At 33.8% G+C, this 15248-nt stretch overlaps 1 protein-coding gene across 5 annotated transcripts in view; it reads right to left on the minus strand.

Moving 5' to 3' along the window:
- The window catches only part of HERC4 (HECT and RLD domain containing E3 ubiquitin protein ligase 4), a 122631-nt gene that overhangs the window by 68989 nt on the left and 38394 nt on the right, over positions 1-15248 (minus strand). For all 5 annotated transcript variants that reach the window (XR_007122619.1, XM_047701692.1, XM_047701690.1 and 2 more), the window contains exons 5-8: positions 14432-14653; positions 13255-13346; positions 7726-7856; positions 2111-2271 (exon numbers count right to left, since the gene is read on the minus strand). Coding sequence is in view for 4 of the 5 variants with exons in the window: in XM_047701692.1 (XP_047557648.1) it covers positions 2111-2271; positions 7726-7856; positions 13255-13346; positions 14432-14653 (606 nt within the window). In the remaining variant the exon portion in view is untranslated. The remainder of the gene's footprint in view (positions 1-2110; positions 2272-7725; positions 7857-13254; positions 13347-14431; positions 14654-15248) is intronic.

The raw sequence follows: 15248 nt of genomic DNA on the forward strand, positions 1-15248 counted from the left end.
TGAATCTATAAATTTCTGATGAAACTAAACTTCAGCAAAACAAATAAATTTAAAATTCCATTTCCTAAATGAAACAAGAGGAAACCAGAGAGGGAGACAAACCATAAGAGAGGAATAATGTCAGGAAACAAACTGAGGGTTCCTGGAGTGGAGGAGGGTGGGAGGGATGGGGCAGCTGGGGTGATGAACACTGGGGAAGATATATGTTGTGAACGCTGTGTAAGACTTTTGAATCACAGACCTATACTCCTGAAACAAATAACACATAACACACTATATGTTAATAAAAAAATTCCATTTCCCTTCTCATTTGAATGCAAATAATCTCAAGGTACAGTTTGCACCCCTAAATGACTAAACTTCACAAACAAAAATACATGATTCCCTACAATATTCATGCTCCTTTTAAGAAACTATATGGAAGAAACGAATATAATAAATCACCAACATGCCTCTAAGGACACAAGAACAGTATTACTAAAATAAATGCATGTTCTAAAGTTAAGAGTGACTGGAAGAAAATGAAGGCATATATTAAATACAAAATGAAACAAAAACAAGACAAAATAGTATCACAGGCTGACCTTTGCTATATAAAAGCATAACTGAAATAGCCTTTTAGTTACCAAAAAAAATAAAAAAAAATCTTCAAGGTTATTCATAAAAAGCTATGGATCTTTTCAAATATCAATCTTCATCGTATGCTCGTCACTGAATAAAATCTTGACAGAACACACAATTCAAAGAAAAATCCCTAAGGAAATCAGACATAGTAAAATGAACAGGAAGAAAATTCTGAGGATTAGTTTAGGATGATAAGGGAAATATACATATTTGGAAATATATGTATTTTTAAAAGCATATTTTATCTTTTTTTAAATATTTTCTTTATTTGAGAGAGAGCGAGAGACAGAGCATGAGCGGGGTGAGGAGCAGAGGGAGAAGCAGGCTCTCTGCTAAGCAGGGAGCCCATTGCAGGGCTCAATCCTGGGACTCCAGGATCCTGATCTGAACCAAAAGCAGACATCTAACTGACCGAGCCACCCAGGCACCCTTACTCCTAAAAAGCATATTGCAGCATGTTAAAAAAGTAAATGAGAAAACCACATTCAAATGTTTCAAACTCTTTAGGAAATTAATACCAATGAAAAAATAACCAGATCTACTGAAAATAATAGAAAATAAAAATAAATCACAGATGGGGCTAAAGCAGTAGGGATATGAAAACAAATTTTAAAAATTTAATACTTTAAGTAGGGAATATATTCACATGATTCAAATTTCAAAAAAAAAATAGAAACTGTCATGTATCTTAAAGTCCTGTATGTACTCAAATACATTGAAAGCAGGGTCTTCAAGGGATATCTGTACACCCATGTTTACATGATTCACAACAGTCACAGAAGGTGGAACAATCCAATGTCCACAACAAGTTAGGAGACAAAATATGGTATATACATACAATAAAATGTTATGCAGCCTTTTTTAGAGAGAAAGGAAATCCTGACACATGCCACAGAATGGATAAACCTTAAGGACATTATGCTAAATTTATGAAGTCGGTCACAAAAAGACAAATACTGTATGATGTACATGAGGTACCTAGAGCCAAGTCAAATACATAGACAGCAAATGTAGAATGGTACTTGCCTGCCAGGGGGAGGAGTGAATGCAGAGTTGCTGCTTAATGAATACAAAGTTCTAGTTTTGTAAGATGAAAAGAGTTCTGAAGACTGGTTGTTCAAAAATGTGAATGTTCTGAACACTACTGAACTATACACCTTAAATGGTTAAGTTCATAAATTTTATGTTGTGTGTATCCTACACAAAACAAAAATACTCCTGCCCAATGGCATCTAGCCACAGTCCAGTTCCCATGTGCCCAGCCCTCTGAAACCACTTTTACTACTTTATCATGAGTTTTCTTATGCATAAAGAAGCAAGTACAGACAAATGAAGCAAATGCATACACTATTCTGTATCTTGGTATTTTCATTAAACAATGTAGTTTGGAACTGTTTCATGTCAAACACAGAAAACTTCATCATTTAAGAGCAACATTTTACTAACTTTAACTTGTATAGCAAAGTTTTAATATAACAAAACTTACCAGTATCTGGTGGACACTGCCCATTATAAGGGAACCAATTTCCTTTCACAGTGAAAGGACTTTTCCTGTTGCTTGTTGAACCAGTTCCTAGCTGCCCATTACCACCAAGTCCAAAAGAATAAATTCGTCCTGATGAAGGAACAAAAGCAGAAGTGTGCTGCCTAGAGTAAAATGATAGAAAATCTCAGACTTAATGTTACCTTCCAAACAATTTACATTTAGAAAAGCACACAATAATTAACTGATGTAATTTTTTCTCTTCAAAAATACATTAACAAAACCTTTACAGTTCTAAAATTTTCTGTATAAACTAGTTATTAAAAGTCTTACTCTAATTATGCTGAGTGAAATAAGTCAAGCAGAGAGAGTCAATTATCATATGGTTTCACTTATTTGTGGAGCATAACAAATAGCATGGAGGACAAGGGGAGATGGAGAGGGGAGTTGAGGGAAATTGGAAGGGGAGGTGAACCATGAGAGACTATGGACTCTGAAAAACGATCTGGGAATTTTGAAGGGGTGGGGGGTGGGAGGTTGGGGCACCAGGTGGTGGGTATTGTGGAGGGCACAGATTGCATGGAGCACTGGGTGTGGTGCAAAAATAATGAATACTGTTATGCTGAAAAAATAAAAAAATTAAAAAAAAAAAAAAAAAAAAAAAAAAAAAAAAAAAAAAGTCTTACTCTACACTGAATAAATTTTATACCACAAAGGTAGGCTACATAAGCATAACCCAGAAAATTTCTACAACTGTCCAAATTTAAAAAGGCTCAGACCTATAGAGGAATTCCTAATAAGAAATAATTCAGTACAAGGGGTAGCATCTAACTATATTGTCCAAGTTCTCCCCTTTCCTTCCCTATAAAATTCTAGCCTAAAGCATCTATAAGGATCCACCTCTGGACACCAATCAGAAATTTTATAGTAAGAAGTGGGCAAGTAATCCAGTACCAATCGGAAGATTGAGGGGGTGTGTGGAGTGTATAATAAAACAATGCATAAATATATAAAATAAGACAATGTTTCCTTTTTTCTAAAGAAACTGTTTAAAGCCACTAAGTTTTAGGGTGGTTTGATAATATATTACCTACACTGGCAAATTCTTTCAGGGCACCTTCAAAGTCAGTTCAAACAAATACAAATAGTTTTGAAAACAAATAGTTTTCAGATTTCTTTGCTTTTCCCTGTGGCATTCCCTTCAGTTCCTGGCAAACTAACCTGTTATTTAAAAGGGGTTTTGAGTCAAAGGGGTCTTCAAGTTACCTAGTCTGCCATGTTACTGAAAATCTAAGTAGAATCTAAGTACTGTCCCAAGTCTCCTCTAAAGAGATTTCCAGAGGTTAAAGGGCTGATGCTTTTTCCCCTTTTAATGTCTTTTTTCCCCTTCTGAGAGTCAGACATTTAAGATCTAGAACATTCAAAAGTAATTCTATATACAAAGGAATTTAAAAAGTCACTGTGCATGCCCAGGAAGAGGTGCAGGCTCAGAAAAGATGGGTGCCTAGGTGGCTTAGCTGTTTAAGTGTCTTGCCTTTGGCTCTGGAATCAAGCCCCTCATTAGGCTCCCTGAGCAGGGAGCCTACTTCTCCCTTTCCTGCTCCCCCTGCTTGTGCATGCTCTCTTTCTCCTTATCAAATAAATAATCAAAAAAAAAAAAAAAAAAAAAAGAAAGAAAGAAAGAAAGAAAAGAAAAAGAAAAGAAAAGAAAAAAAGAAAGAAAAGACAAGACCCGAGAAGACCTTATGTTTACACCTCAAGGCTTATGTGTCCCTGCCACAGAGATAACCTATGACAATCAGCAAAAAAAAAAAATCAGCAACCCTGGAAAAGGGATCTGATGTCCAGAGCTATACATTATTAGAGTCAATTGTCCAGTTTAAAAAAAAAAAATCATAGGACTTACAAAGAAATTGGGATGTCTGGCTTATTTAAAGGAAAACAAAATTAACCAACACAGGTAAACAAATGATACAGCCACTTTAAAAGGCAATTTGATGGTTTCTTACAAAACTAAACATACTATTACAATAAGATCTGCAAATCATACTCCTCGTTATTTAACCAAAGTCGTCAAAAAGTTGTGACCCATGAAAACCTGCACACAGACATTTTTAGTTGCTTTATTCATAACTGCCAAACCTAGGAAACAAACAACATACTCTTCAGAAGGGAAATGCTTACATCCAGACAATAAAATACTATTCAGTGCTAAAAAGAAATCAGTGATCAAGCCATCAAAAATGGAAGGACCATAAGTGCAAATTACCAAGCAAAAGAAGCCAATCGGAGAAGGCTACATACTATACGATTCCAACTTTATAGTATTCTGGAGAAGGCAAAACTAAGAGTAAAAAGATCAGTGATGGCCACAGGTTAGGTAGGTGGAAAGGATGAATAGGTGGATCACAGAGGAATTTTATAGCAGTGAAATTACTCTATGTAATACTATGATGGTAGATACATGTCATTATACATTTCTCTGAACCCACAGAATGTACAACACCAAGAGTGAACCCTAATGTAAACTATGTTTATCTGATAATGATTTGGCAATGTAAATTCATTAATTGGAACAAATACACCACTTTGGTGGAGAATGTTGATAATGGAAGAGCCTATGTATATGTAGGTGCAAATACAATGGAAATCTCTGTACCTTCTACTTAATTTTGCTGTGAACCTAAAACTTCCATAAAAAATAAAGTCTATTTAAAAAAAAAACAAACCCCAAACTGGGGCACCTGGGTGGCTCAGTCGGTTAAGCATCCAACTCTTGGTTTTTAGCTCAGGTTATGATCTCAGGGTCGTGAGATCAATGCCATGTTGGGCTCTGTGCTCAGCTAGGAGTTTGCTTGAGATTCTCTCTCTCCTTCTGCCCCTGCTCCCACTCTCTCTCTCTCAAATAAATAAACTCTTTGAAAAACGAAAACAAAAAACCAACAGAAACTATCCCCAAGAAAGACCAGAGGGAAAATCTTAACAGATAAAAATTAAAATAATTATCTTAAAAATGTTCAAATAACTAAAGGAAGACAAGAAAGTCAAGAAAACAATATATGAACAAAACGGAAATATCAATAAAAAGGAACAGAAAGCCTAAAAACAAATCAAAGAGAAACTGTGGAGATGAAAAGTACAGTAATTAAAATGAAAAACTCACTAGAGAGATTCAAAAGCAGATCTGAGCAGGCAGAAAAAGAAATGAGGGAATTAGAAAGAAGTCTCAGGAACAGAAAGAAAAAAGATTGAAGAAAAGTTGGAGAGAACCTAAGGGACCTACAGGATATCAAATGGACCAATATAGGTACTGTGGGAATTCCAAAATGTAAAAAAAAAATAAAGGGAAAGATCAAAGATATAATGGCCCCAAACTTCCCAAATTTGAAGAAAGACATAAGCATCCAAGAAACTCAACGAATTTCAACAGGATGAACTAAAGAGACCCGCACTTAAATATATTACACTCTGTCCAAAGGTAAAGAAAGAAATCTGATAGCATAAAGAGAGAAGTGACTTGTCACACCTAAAGGATCCTTAATAAGATTATGAGATTTCTCACCAGAAACTCTGGAGGTCAGAACAGACTAAGCTAACACAAAGTGCTTAAAGAAATAAACTATCAACCAAGAATCTAATGTCTGGCAAACTGTCCTTTCAGAGTGAGAGAGGAATTAAGATTTTATTCTAATTAAGACTTATAATTAAGATTTATATATAAACAAAAGCTAAGGGAGTTGGTTAGCTATATACTAATAATGAACAATCCAAAAAGAAATTTAAAAGACATATGATGAAAACTACAAAAAAATTACTGAAACAAATTAAACAAATTAAAGACATAAATGAAAAGACAGCTCCTATTCATGGCTTGGAAGACTTAATATTGTTAAGATGTCAAGACTTCCCAAAGTGATCTACAGATTTAATTCAATCTGTCTCAAATCATTGAAACATAAATTCAAATCATGATTAAGTAACTCTATATACCCAGGAGATCAGTACCCAAAAACCTGGCAGTAATAGGATGAGTAAATAATTATATATGCACATAACTGAATAAAACACAGCAATGAGATCTAATGAAGGCAAACCACAGCTTCATACATACAGATAATCAATCAAACAAGTTAACATGTTATAAAAAAGTCACCAAAGACTACCTACAGTATGATTTCAAGTATCTGAAGTTAACAGCTGGCAAAACGGAACCATATGTATATATATATATATGTATGTATATATACATATATATATACACATATATTTAATTTTTTTTTTTGGACCATATTGCATAGGGATATCTACTACATAGAAAAAACTAAGCTAAATGGTTAAAACTTAGTCAAACAAAGTACATTTTGTTTTTTGGAAGTCTACCTAATTTAGTCCACCAAAGGTGAAGCTCAGTTTCAACGTTGTGACTCTTCTATCTACTCCCGAGAACTGGGAACCAGTATTCCAATTCAATTTTTACCAATAACTAATTTTATGTGTTAAATAATTAACTGCTCAATTTTCTCATTCTTTAAGTTAAAAATAGGTGGATGGAACACCTGGGTGGCTCAGTGATTAAGCATCTGCCTTCAGCTCAGGTCATGATCCCAGTGTCCTGGGATCGAGCCCCGTTGGGCTTCCTGCTCTGCGGGAAGCCAGCTTCTCCCTCTCCCACTCCCCCTGCTTGTGCTCCCTCTCTGGCTGTCTCTCTCACTCTGTCAAATAAATAAAATCTTTAAAAAAAAAAAAAAAAAAAAGAAATGGAAAAGAAAAAGAAAAAAAGATGATTTGTACTTTCTCTTCAAGTGTGATGCTATATACAATGTATTACATATTCATTATTAATATCTTGCCCCACCCAGTTAAATTTGTTTCAAATAGAGAAAAGTAAAATAATCAGTAGAAAAGGTATTTCTCCTATTAACTATTACTCCTCAGCAGCAAATTAGGCATTTAGGAAAGAAAGTTTGTATCTTAGATTCCTAAATTGCTTAACAATTAAAAAAAAAAAATCCCTACTTCCAGCTAGGAACTAGTATCCTCCAGTAATCTGCAAAACGACCGACAGAAAGGGAAAAAGGAAAGACACCCATTATGTTCTTCAGGCTTTCTAGAAAACAAGGAATTATTCCTTTGGCCATATTTATAAAAATCCACAAGAAAGGTTATACTGTAGACATCAAGGGGACACAGGCCCTATTCAAATAGGAATGCCCTGCAAATGTTAACATGGCAAAATGAAGTCTATAATGTTACCAAGCATGTTGCTGGCATTGCTGTAAATAAACTAGGGCAAGATTCTTTTTGTCTGGAAAATTTCTGTGCATGCTGAAAACATTAAACGCTCTGAGAGCCAAGACAGAGCTTCCTGAAACATGTAAAGGGAAACGATCAGACAAAAAGGAAGCCAAAGAAAAAAGTACCTGAATTCAACTGAAGTACCAGCCTGCTCCACCCAGAGAAGTACACTTTGTGAGAACCAATGGAAAGAAGCTTCAGCTACTAGAACCTGCTCCCTATAAATTTATGACCAGGTAGGTGTAAAAAAAAATAGAAGACCAAAAAAAATCCTAAATAATTGTGTTATGGAGACTAAGATACTCTCTTATATAATAGCTTACCTTCCACAAGCAATCTGAGTGACAATGCTTCCCATAAGTTCAAAAACTTTCCTTGGGTTTATTTCATGACTGGTAGAGTTATGACCCAACTGACCATACCCTCCAGCTCCAAAAGTAAACACTCCACCTTCCTTAAAAAAAAAAAAAAAAAAAAAAACTCTTTATCATTAGAAGGCCTGATAAAAGAAAATAATCTTTAAGAAAACAGGTTAATCTTTAATACATGCAGTCAATTTTTCTCTTCTATTGTCTTTGCAATTTAACAGACAACAACTGACTTTTTAGGGTAGAATCCCTTAAACCTAAGAGAAGTGCAGGCTATTTTCACATATTTTAAAAGCAACTATGTTCTTATCATTATATTTAGTTGAAGCCATCATTAAAGAGATACTAATCATTTTTTGCATTGCCTTTCATGGTCATTATATTCATGATCTTGTTGAATCCCAAGTACATCACCTGTAATATATCACAAAACCTAAAACTGGTTATCGTCTTCAGTTTTCAAACTAGTTATGCTTTTACACAAAGCCTCTGCAGAAAGAGTACAATTAAACCAGAGTGCACAAATACAGCTCTTTTTAACACACAGTTGCTACAATGCAGGGTTAGGGGCGTCAACCCCTTGTGCAGTCAAAAATCCACATACAACTTTTGCCTCTGCCAAACTTCACTAATAGCCTACACTTCTGACTGAAAACCTTACTGATAACATAAACAATACCTAACTTAACTTTTTTGGTATTTCTAGGCTACACAGTTTACCTATGAGTTTTTTCAAATTGTTGCAATCTCCAAAAACTTTACCAATGTATTTGTTGAAAAAGATCTGTGTATAAGGGGACCCATTCAGTTCAAACCTGTTATTCAAGGGTCGACTATATATAGTCTAAAAAATTCATGGTAATTTATACAACTGGATTAGGTTAAATATATAAAAAAGTAATTTGTCATAACAGCTTAACACAAGCACAATTGGTTTTTCAATTTAACTACTTCTCTTCAGAATTATAGCTGTATACACAATTTTATGAATATAAATATTCATGCTAAATTTAGTATAAATATTCATTCATACTAAATGCTTTTGGCATTTAGTAGTGTTTAAGTGTATATATGACTATGTAAGGAAATTGATTTTTCTTTTTAAAACTTTTTATCATGAAAATTTCAAACTACACAAAAGTAAAGACATGTATATATAAATGTATATATACATAAAAAATATATATATATACATACACACACCATCATATAACCATCACTTGGCTTTAACAAGCAGCAAAAGTTAAATAACCTTGTTTCATCAATGCCCCTCCCATTTTTCTTCAGGGTACTTTTAAGCAAAAAAAAAAAAAAAAGGCACTAAAGAAGTACTAGAGTACTTTAAAGCAAACGGTGGACATCAAATCCTTTCACCTATGAATGTGTATATATCTTTAAAGACCTATACCTCACACATATATAAATACAAAGCACAGTAATATTATATTTACAAAATTAATATTAATTTCCTTTTTTGGACAGAAATGGCAAAGTGTTTATTTTTTTATTTATGGTTTTTGTAACTAGTATCTTTTTTCCCCAGTTTTATTTAGGTACGATGAATTGATGAATAAAACTGTATATATCTGAAGTATACAATGTGATTTCACATACTAATACATTGTGAAATAACTACCACAAAGAAGTTGTTAAACACACCAATCATCTCACATGCTTTTTTTTTAAAGAATGCTTCAGATCTGCTCTCCTGGCAAATTTCAGGCATAGAATACAGTACTGTTAACTAGTTGCTATGCTGTACATCTTAGAAAGTTTGTACCCCTGACCAATTTCCCCCCATTTCCGCTACCCCAACCCAAGACCCCGGGAAACAACATTCTATCCTCCATTTCTACAAATTTGACTTTTCTTTTTTTAAGATTCCCCACACAGATGACATGATAATGGTATTTCTCTTTCTCTAGCTTATTTCACTTAGAATAATGTCCTCCAGGTTCATCCATGTTATTGCAAAGACAAGTATTTCCCTCTTTTTTGTGGTTTAATATTATTCTTCTGTGTGTGTGTGTGTGTGTGCACGCGTGCATATACATGTACATCACACATTTTCTCATCTGGTAATGGACACTTAGGTTTTTCTTGGCTATTGTGAAAAATGCTACAGGGTCACCTGGGTGGCTCAGTCGTTGGGCATCTGCCTTCAGCTCAGGTCATGATCCCAGGGTCCCCTGGGATCCAGCCCCACATCGGGCTCCCTACTTGGTGGGAAGCCTGCTTCTCCCTCTCCCATTTCCCCTACTGTGTTCCTCTCTCGCTGTCCCTGTCAAATAAATAAATAAAATCTTTTAAAAAAAAATGCTACAGTGAACATGGGAGTGCAGTTAACTCTTCAACAACCTGTTCTTATTTCCTTCAGGTATATACTCAGAAGTGGAATTTGCTGGGCCATATAGCTCCATTTGTAATTTTTTGAGGAACCTCTCTCCATATTGTTTTCTATTTGCACCAGTTTACATTTCCACCAGCAGTGGGAACAAGGATTCCCCTTTTCTTCACATCCTCACCAGTATCTGTCCTTTGTTTTTTTGGTAATAATCATCCTAACAGATGCATGGTGTTATCTCACTGTGGTTTTGATGTGTGTTTCCCTGATGACTGTGAGGTTAACATTAAGCATTTTTTCACGAACCTGGTGGCCATTTGTTATATTCTTTGGAAAAGTACCTATTCAAGGTCCTTTGCCCATTTTTAAACTAAATTCTTCATTTTTTAGCCATTGAGTTATAGGAGCTCCTTTTATATTTTGGATATTAACCCCTTACCAGATAAACGGTCTGCTAATATTTTCTCATTCCATAGGGCTGCCTTTTCGTTTCATTGACTGTGTCCTCTGCTGTGCAAAACCTTCATTTGTAGTTCTATTTATTTTTGCTCTTGTTACTTGTTCTTTTAGAGTCCTATCCAAAAATGATGACCAAGACCAATGTTTTTCACCACATGTTTTCATCTAGGAGTTTTAGTTTCAAGCCTTACATTAGGTCTTTAGTTCATTTTGAGTTATATTTTGTTAATGGCAAAAACAGGGGTTCAATTTCTCTCTTTTGCATATAGACAACCAGTTTATTAAAGAGACCAAACTTTCCCACTGTGTGTTGTTGGTGCCTTACCACTGATTAGTTAACTGTACAGATGTGGGTTTATTTCTGGGCTATCCATGGTTTGACTGGTCTATGTGTTTGTTTATGCCAGTACTATACTGTTTTGATTAGTATAGCTTTGTAATATAGCTTGAAATCAGGAGCTTGATGCTCCAGCTTTGCTATTCTTTCTCAAGATTGTAGGAGACTCCAGTACCCCCACTTTAAACAGATAGGTCATCCATCTTTTATCCCTGCTTATACAAAAGTCAACTATTCTGTACCTTTTTGCTTAACAATATATCCTAAAGATATTCCACAGCATAATATAGAGATCTTCTTCATTCTATTTTACAAGACTTGTAAATACTGTTTTACAAGTCCTGGGTGGTTACTACAGTTTATTTAACTAGAGTGCTATGGAAAAGACATCTGCATTCTTTCATTCTTTTGCTATTAAAATAATGGGGCAATTAAACTGCTTTGTGCACATACAACTTCCTATCTTTGGGACAGATTCTTAAAAGTAGGGTTGCTAAGTTAAAATATGTATATGTGAGGGGCGCCTGGGTGGCTCAGTGGGTTAAGCCGCTGCCTTCGGCTCAGGTCATGATCTCCGGGTCCTGGGATCGAGTCCCACATCGGGCTCTCTGCTCAGCAGGGAGCCTGCTTCCCTCTCTCTCTCTGTCTGCTTGTGATCTCTGTCTGTCAGATAAATAAATAAAATCTTTAAAAAAAAAATGTATATGTGATATGCATAATGAATTTGTAAATGAACCTGAAAAAAATCTGACATCTTTATGATAGTGTGTTCACACCCATTAACATGTATGTCTTTACGTTTATTGTTTTTATAAAGTCTGTTTTTAAATTGCTAAGGTAGGTTTTGCACAAGGAAACTGCTTCATAAAGCAATCCTAATTTATTTGCAAAATGTTCTTCCAGAAAAACAAAAGATATATGGATACGAAACTGTATTCTAACTTAATCAAGGGAAAATAAAATATTTTTCTATTAGGATATTTAAAACTATCTTATTTTGTTAGAAATAATATATACCAAAAATTCCAGTGAACAAGTACCACTGGCTACTATCTTAAGAGGAATGCAGAATATTAAAATAAAAAAAAAAATCAACAGATATAAGTAGTTACATATCCTGAGAAAATAAGATTAAGTGGTTATTTGAAGGGCTGAATTTGATAAGCATTAACACTGTGAGTCTTTCTGCCATAAAGCTAAGGAATAATATATAAAAGGAATAATATATAATATTATATATTATAGCCCTAAGGGATAATATATAAAATATTTTTTACTATTATTTACTATTATTTCAATATAGCCTTATTGCTTCTAACCACCCATGACAGAAGAGAATGACAATTTATAACTTGCCAACATAAGTTATTAAAACTATAGTGACTAATTTGTAATTTGAATGATAAAAATCAATAAAATATAAGATTATCAGATAAAACTTCCTTACTAAAAGGCAAGTAATATAAATTTTTAAAAACCAACTTTTATAATTAGTCATATTTTTAAAAGTACTCTGAGAACATTATACTTGATAATGACTAAGAATAATTCTTATTAAAAAATTCCCAATGTGGGAGGGTGTACAATTTTGTGTATGTAGAAGTCTGACTAGAAGTTAATTTTTTTCTTGCTAATATTATCTACTATGCAGAATGAAGAAAGATAAAGCAGCAAAAAATTTCATTTCTAATTCAGCTAATAAAAAATGTGCCAGTTCCTTTAACATGGCTATAAATAATATTCCTGGCAAAGGCTAGTTTAATGTGTTCATTTTCATTCTACCTCTAATCACTAGACGACTACACAGTCCTAGTAATGAAATGGGACATACCCAAGAAAGTTACAGGACAGAGTTAAAACCATTAACAAGATTGTGATGAAAGCTCATTATAACTACTTGCGTAATACTTAGCCTATGGTTAACAGGCAGGTTCATTCTCCTCCATTACTTGTTGTACAGTATTTTATAAGCCAAATGGGAGTTAAAATTAGGCCGTTATACAATATAAATGGGATTGATACACAGAGGATGGCAAGTCTGACAAACTAAAAAGGAAATTTTTCATTCAAAATATTAAACAGTATTTCACATAAAGCTGAGAAATTCATTAATACATATTATCACATTTAATAGTAGATCATAACTCATGTTTCATAACAATAAACAATTGAAAATTAAGGTAAATTGTTTTTGACAAGTAATAATCTAGTTCTTGTCTTCAAGATAAATTACTTTTTAGACATCAATGACACTCAAATTTTAATGTAAATACCATGAAAACATTCACTAATTACAAATTACTACCATGAGTAATAATAAAGAAGTTTTATAGGAATACAATACCTTGGTTAGTGCAGCAGTATGATCTTCTCCACAACAAATATAAACTATTTTCTGAGTTCTTAGTGACTTTAGTAAATTAGGAACATACCTATCTGAAAATTCCAACAAGAGACGTTAACGGTATTTTTTAAGTTAAAACTCTTCTAAAATGTGTTTCCTCTACAGCTTCCCATGCTCAGTAGACAGTGATACATAATTTTAACTGTGATTCAAAGATTTAGTAGTACAAGCCTACTTAATTGGGTTCCCAGGTCTTTCTATTCATGCTACTATAAGAAAGGAGGGTTTTAAAAAGTAATTTAAGTGTTAAACTCCCTTAACGCCAATCTTTACAGAACTAGAAATCAAGGAATTTCAAAGCTATTTGCTTCTAATATCATTCTTTATATTCACCTCATGACAATTAAGCTTACAGGATTCTATTTAATTACTTGAAAATTATACTTTCTATTTTGTAGCAGAAAAGAAGTATGTCCTAATCTGACATTTTTCTTATGCAGAACAAAATATTTTAAAATTCCGAGTATTATTTGTTTATCATTACCAGTTGTTACTAGACCAACAACTCACTTTTGTCTACTTAAGTCATGACAATTATGTTGAATTTTATGAAATTAGTTCCTGTATTTCAGATACTGGCATCTGAATTAATGTAGTTATGAAAAATCAGTTCCAAGATCCTGACTTGTTTCAAGTAATTATAATTCTTAAAATTCAAATTATTTTCAACTCTAGAATCAATGTTAAAAGTGAAGCTTCAAAATAAAGTTTTAATGACTCAGATTATTTTAATAGTTCCTTGAAAAACTCAAATACATTAACACTTCATGTTACTTTCCACAGTAATTTTACAACCTCTTTCCACCAATGGTAGCCAATAATGTGATTACCAATTGAAGTAATGTTTTTCACAACTTTCTTTTAATGAACATCTAACAATAAAGATTTTTTCCAGATATACTTTCTAGAATTTATTTTGTGATAAAATGGTATTCATTGGCACTCCCACCATCCCTTCAAAATATTATTAAATGGAATTTTTAAAATAAACTTCTCATCCCCTTCTCCATATCGGGGAAGACTTGGGTACATTTCTTTCTGACATTAAGAATCACTGATCCATCTCAAAAGATCATTTCTTTTAATGTACATTTATCAATAAATAATGAGAACCTACCATTTTCATCATTAAGACCTAGTTGACCAAATTTGTTGCGTCCCCATCCAAAAATAGCTCCAGAAAGGGTGAGTACAAAACTATGGGCTCCTCCTGCTGCAACTTGCATGAAAGGGATTCCAAGCAAAGACTTAATCAGCTGTGGTGAAGCTTGCTTTTTACAGTCGATGCCTAAACCCAACTGGCCATATTTATTTTGTCCCCAACAGAAGACTTCACTTGCTGTAAAACAGAAATTATAAAATCAATCAACTATTTTCCTTACACACCCAAAAATTTCATTTGAAGATCATCAGTTACTTTGGGACATTCTCCTTCTCATCAAACGGAAGTACATATTCACCTTTATTAAGCTGATTTCTTATCTGGAAACATAATAGAAGAACATTCAAAGAAACATCAAGAACAACATTCTGTATTAGTACACTTTAAGTCTGACTCACTTTACTAATGAATGGGTAAGGCACATAACTCATTTCCTTATGTTTCTTAAGACAGAACTATTCCTCAAGTCTCACTTTTATTCTGTGATTTATCTCAAAAGGCACTCAACCAGGCTCAAGACCTCAGTTATTATATACTGATCACATTCAAAATTTTATCACTAGACCAGACCTCTCTTATTAGCAATAATCCCATGTATCTAATTATTTACCTGACCTCTACACTTGGATATTACAAAGGTACCTCCAGCTCAGTGTGTTCCAATTTATGACCCCCCACTTTACCTCCCATATCTGGACCTATGCTCAATGTTCTCTATCTCAATAAATGACTCTATAACTGATTCAGTAGCACGAGCCATAAACATAAAGAG

This window comes from Lutra lutra, chromosome 14, assembly GCF_902655055.1.
Source record: "Lutra lutra chromosome 14, mLutLut1.2, whole genome shotgun sequence".
In the NCBI taxonomy this organism is placed as follows: domain Eukaryota; kingdom Metazoa; phylum Chordata; class Mammalia; order Carnivora; family Mustelidae; genus Lutra; species Lutra lutra.